The 4,515-nt window shown below is 46.2% G+C and overlaps 1 protein-coding gene across 1 annotated transcript; it reads right to left on the bottom strand.

The window, feature by feature from the left end:
* Nucleotides 1-3,212: 3,212 nt before the first annotated feature.
* On the bottom strand, nt 3,213-3,959 carry LOC143635085 (uncharacterized). The gene has a single exon (XM_077102981.1). The coding sequence runs from the start codon at nt 3,957-3,959 to the stop codon at nt 3,213-3,215; it is 747 nt and encodes a 248-aa protein (XP_076959096.1).
* Nucleotides 3,960-4,515: the final 556 nt, after the last annotated feature.

Genomic DNA, 4,515 nt, shown 5'->3' with positions numbered 1-4,515 from the left:
CTTTTGGATACCCTCTACAATCAATTAAGCTCAGAACGTCCCCGTCCGAATGGAGATTGAGTACGAACGGAAGTATCCAAACCTGCAAAACAAAGCTCAAAGCACCCAAAGCAGACATCAAATAGACTCTAAAAACTTAAAACTGACTCAAAATACAAAAATAAAAAATAAATAAAGGAAAACAAATAAAAAAATATACAAACTCTACACTCGGGTATTACCCGAGTCTTATCCCTATCAAGCAGTCAAAGTAGGGATGTCGAGGAGAAATACATCTTCCTCAACCGAATCAACCGGCCCACCGATATAATGTTTTAACCTATAGTCGTTCCCCTTCCACACTCTCCCCTCATGATCAACTAACTGAACTACACCGTGCGGGAATGCCGCTTTCACCGTGTATGGACCAACCCATCTCGATCTAAGCTTACCTGGAAATAACTTCAGATGGGAATTATAAACCAACACACGATCCCCACACTTGAACTCTTTCACTTTCCTCAACTTTCGATCGTGCAACGCCTTCGTACGCTCCTTATAACTACATGATCTCTCATACGCCTCATCTCTCAACTCCTCTACCTCATGAATTTGGAGATACCGTATTTTCGCAGCTTGGGTCAAGTCAAGATTAACGGCTCTCAACACCCAATATGCTCTATGCTCTAACTCAACCGGTAGATGACATGCTTTCCCGTAAACCATCTTAAAGGGTGTGGTCCTAATTGGCGTTTTAAACGCTGTACAAAAAGCCCAAAGTGCATCATCCAACTTGTCGGACCAGTCCTTTCGGTTCTTGCCGACAGTTTTCTCTAAAATTCGTTTAACGCCTCGGTTTGCATTCTCCACTTTCCCGCTCGTCTGTGGATGATAGGCGGTGGACAATCGATGGGTGACCCCGTATCGTGCCAACACCTTCTCCATCTGGGCATTACAGAAATGTGTGCCCCTATCACTGATCAAGGCCTTGGGAGTACCAAACCAACAAAACAACCTCTTCAAGAATCCCACTACAACTCGGGCATTGTTAGTGGGCAAGGCTTGAGCCTCAACCCACTTGGAAACGTAGTCGATAGCCACTAGAATGTATTGGTTCCCCCGAGAAGAAGGGAACGGACCCATGAAATCAATGCCCCAAACGTCGAAAACCTCACAAACCTGAATAGGGTTTGGGGCATCTCTTTACGGGATGAGATGTTACCAGTGGACTGGCATGCGTCACATGGTCTGAAAAACTCGTGTGAGTCTTTGAAAATCGATGGCCAATAAAAGTCGGAATCTAAAACTTTCCTAGCGGTGGAAGACGAACCATGGTGACCTCCAGTTAAACCCTCATGACAATGCCTAAGAATCTCACGGCCCTCTTACCTACTCACACACCTCCTCAACACTCGATCGGCGCCCACACGAAACAAATACGGCGAATCCCATATGTAGTGGCTGGCGTCTGCGAAAAACTTCCTTTTCTGCTGATAACTCATGCCCTTAACCACTACTCCTTCGGCCAGATAATTTGCAATGTCGGAGAACCATGGCAGACCCTCCTCTTCAGCACTTACATACAAAATTGGCTCTCTCTCAAATCTCTCTCTCACCATCATCAACGACTCGTGGGGAAATTTATCCCCGATGGCATCCTCTCTAATCTCCTCTATCTTCGGATCCTCTAGACGTGATATGTGATCCGCAGCTACATTCTTCGCTCCCTTTTTATCTCTAATCTCAATATCGAACTCAGAAAGCAAGAGAATCCATCGTGTCAGGCGAGGCTTGGCATCTTTCTTGGCGAACAGGTATCGCAATGCCGCATGATCAGTATAAACGATGGTTTTGGATAGCACAAGATAAGAACGAAATTTGTCAAATGCGAAGACCACTGCTAGAAGCTCCTTCTCAGTAGTCGTGTAATTCTCCTAAGCATCATTGAGGGTCTTACTCGCGTATTAGATAGGATGGAAGTGCTTGTCCTTCCGCTGACCTAAAACAACACCGACTGTAAAATCACTAGTGTCGCACATGAGCTCGAAGGGTAAGCTCCAGTCGGGTGTTACTAAGATAGGGGCATTAACCAACTGCCCCTTGAGAAACTCAAACGCCTTCTGACAATCAGCATCGAAATCGAATGCGACGTCCTTCTCTAGAATGCAAGTCATGGGCCGGGTGATCTTAGAAAAATCTCTAATGAAACTACGATAAAAACCCGCATGCCTGAGAAAACTACGAACGGATTTCACACTAGTCGGTGGAGGAAGTTTACTGATAGTGTCGATTTTAGCTCTATCTACCTCAATACCATCTCGCGAAATCTTATGCCCGAGCACAATGCCTTCAGTCACCATAAAGTGGCACTTCTCCCAGTTCAACATCAACTTCGTCTCTATGCACCGCTTCATCAATCTCTCAAGATTAGAAAGACATTGATCGAATGAGTCCCCGTATACTGAAAAATCGTACATGAAAACCTCCATGGAACTCTCGATCATGTCTTGGAATATCACTACCATGCAACGCTGGAAAGTAGCCGGAGAATTACATAACCCGAAAGGCATACGTTTGTACGCGAAGGTACCATATGGGCATGTAAATGTGGTCTTTTCCTGATCCTCATGTGCGACCGGGATCTGGAAATAACCTGAAAATCCATCAAGAAAACAGTAAAACTGTCGCCCCGACAGCCGCCCCAACATCTGATCGATGAACGGAAGAGGAAAGTGGTCTTTCCTAGTAGCGTCGTTAAGCCTCCTATAGTCGATGCATACCCGCCAACCTGTGATTGTCCTAGTCGGAATAAGCTCGTTACGTTCGTTAGTGACAACTGTCATCCCTCCCTTTTTAGGGACGACCTGAACAGGACTCACCCATGAAGAATCAGAGATGGGATAGATCAGGCCTGCGTCGAGGAGTTTGATAACCTCCTTTTTGACCACCTCCGACATGTTAGGGTTGAGCCTCCTCTGAGGTTGGATTACAAGCTTGTACTTATCCTCCATGAGTATCCTATGCGTGCAAAAGTTTGGGCTAATGCCCTGAATGTCCATGAGTTTCCACGCAATAGCTTGTTTATGTGCCTTGAGCACATCAACCAACCTCGACATCTCATCATTCGTCAACTGAGAAGAAATGATGATGGGCAAATCGGCCTCACCGTCCAATAAAGCATACTCCAAATGAGGAGGAAGCTCTTTAAGCTCGAGGGACGGTGGTGCCTCAATCTATGGTCTCTCATTTGGTCCCTCGGTGCTATCGAAAACCATGAATACCTCGGGGTATTCAGGAGGTGAGCCAACAAGAATGCTCAAGTCGTGCTCCGGGGGAACATCACCCTCATCCTCCTGATTGAGCAAGTCTGCTCCAGAGATGTAGTCAAGACATCGCTCAAACTGAGATATGAACGTGTCAAGAAAGTAAACGGAATCGTCCTGACTACTTGAGTTCCTCATTGATTTGATGACCTCGAAGATGACGTTTTCCTCCCCTACACGAAGTGTAATTTTTCCTTCGAAGACGTCAATAAGCGCTTTAGCAGCACGCAGGAAGGGTCGTCCCAAAATGAGTGGGACCTGATCGTCAGCCTCCATGTCAAGAATAACAAAATCCACGGGGAAAACAAATTTATCGACTTTAACGAGTACGTTTTCCACAATCCCCCGTGGATATTTGACTGAACAGTCGGCCAAGGATAAACTCATGCGCGTCGGGACAGGCTCGCCAAGGTCTAGCTTTTTATAGAGAAAATATGGCATCAGATTTATGCTAGCACCTAAATCGGACAACGCGTAGCTCTCAGTCGAGCTGCCAAACAAACACGGAATGGTGAAGTGTCCCGGGTCTGCTAATTTCTCCGGCAGCTTGTTCTGGACTACCGCAGAGCATCCTTCATTGAGACAAACTGTCGAAAGCCCCTCCAGCTTCTTCTTATTCGAAAGAAGATCCTTTACGAATTTGGCATATTTAGGCATATGCTTGAGTGCCTCGACAAACGGAAGATTGATTTTTAGCTATTTAAACATGTCCAAGAAATGTCCATATTCCTGCGCATACTTCTGCCGCAGAAGACGAGCTGGATACGGAACTCGAGTAAGATCGACTTCGGGACTCTTCTTATCTTCAATCTTCTTATCAACAACTTTCTCTGCATGAGACTCACTATTTGACGCGGTACTTGCTGGGACTCGCCTCTCGTGCGTCCTCACAAGAGTCTCCATCTCTATCTCCTCGTCCACCGGCTCCTCATCATCTGCCGGCGACTGCTCTCGATCACCTCCTCAGCCACTACGGGTGGTCACCGCCTTCAACTGTTCCTTCGGGTTAAGCTCGGTGCTGCCCTGAAACGCTAAGACCTGCATATTAGGTAGCATCTGCTTCATCATCTCATCCACCTTTCGAGACAACTCCAAAAATGACGACTGCTGGTTTTTTAGTAGGGTGTCGTGCTCAGCCAGTCTCTGCTGTGTGTTAGTATCTCTGTCAATAAGGTGAGAAAGCATGGTAGATTGCTTAGTTAGAAGCTCCTTA

The sequence above is a fragment of the Bidens hawaiensis genome, unplaced genomic scaffold (genome assembly GCF_021521415.1).
Source record: "Bidens hawaiensis isolate Kalapana, Puna unplaced genomic scaffold, B.hawaiensis_p1.1 tig00007410_1, whole genome shotgun sequence".
Classification (NCBI taxonomy): domain Eukaryota; kingdom Viridiplantae; phylum Streptophyta; class Magnoliopsida; order Asterales; family Asteraceae; genus Bidens; species Bidens hawaiensis.
The sequence above is the reverse complement of the archived record's forward strand: the minus strand, read 5'-3'. Positions and strand labels throughout refer to the sequence as shown.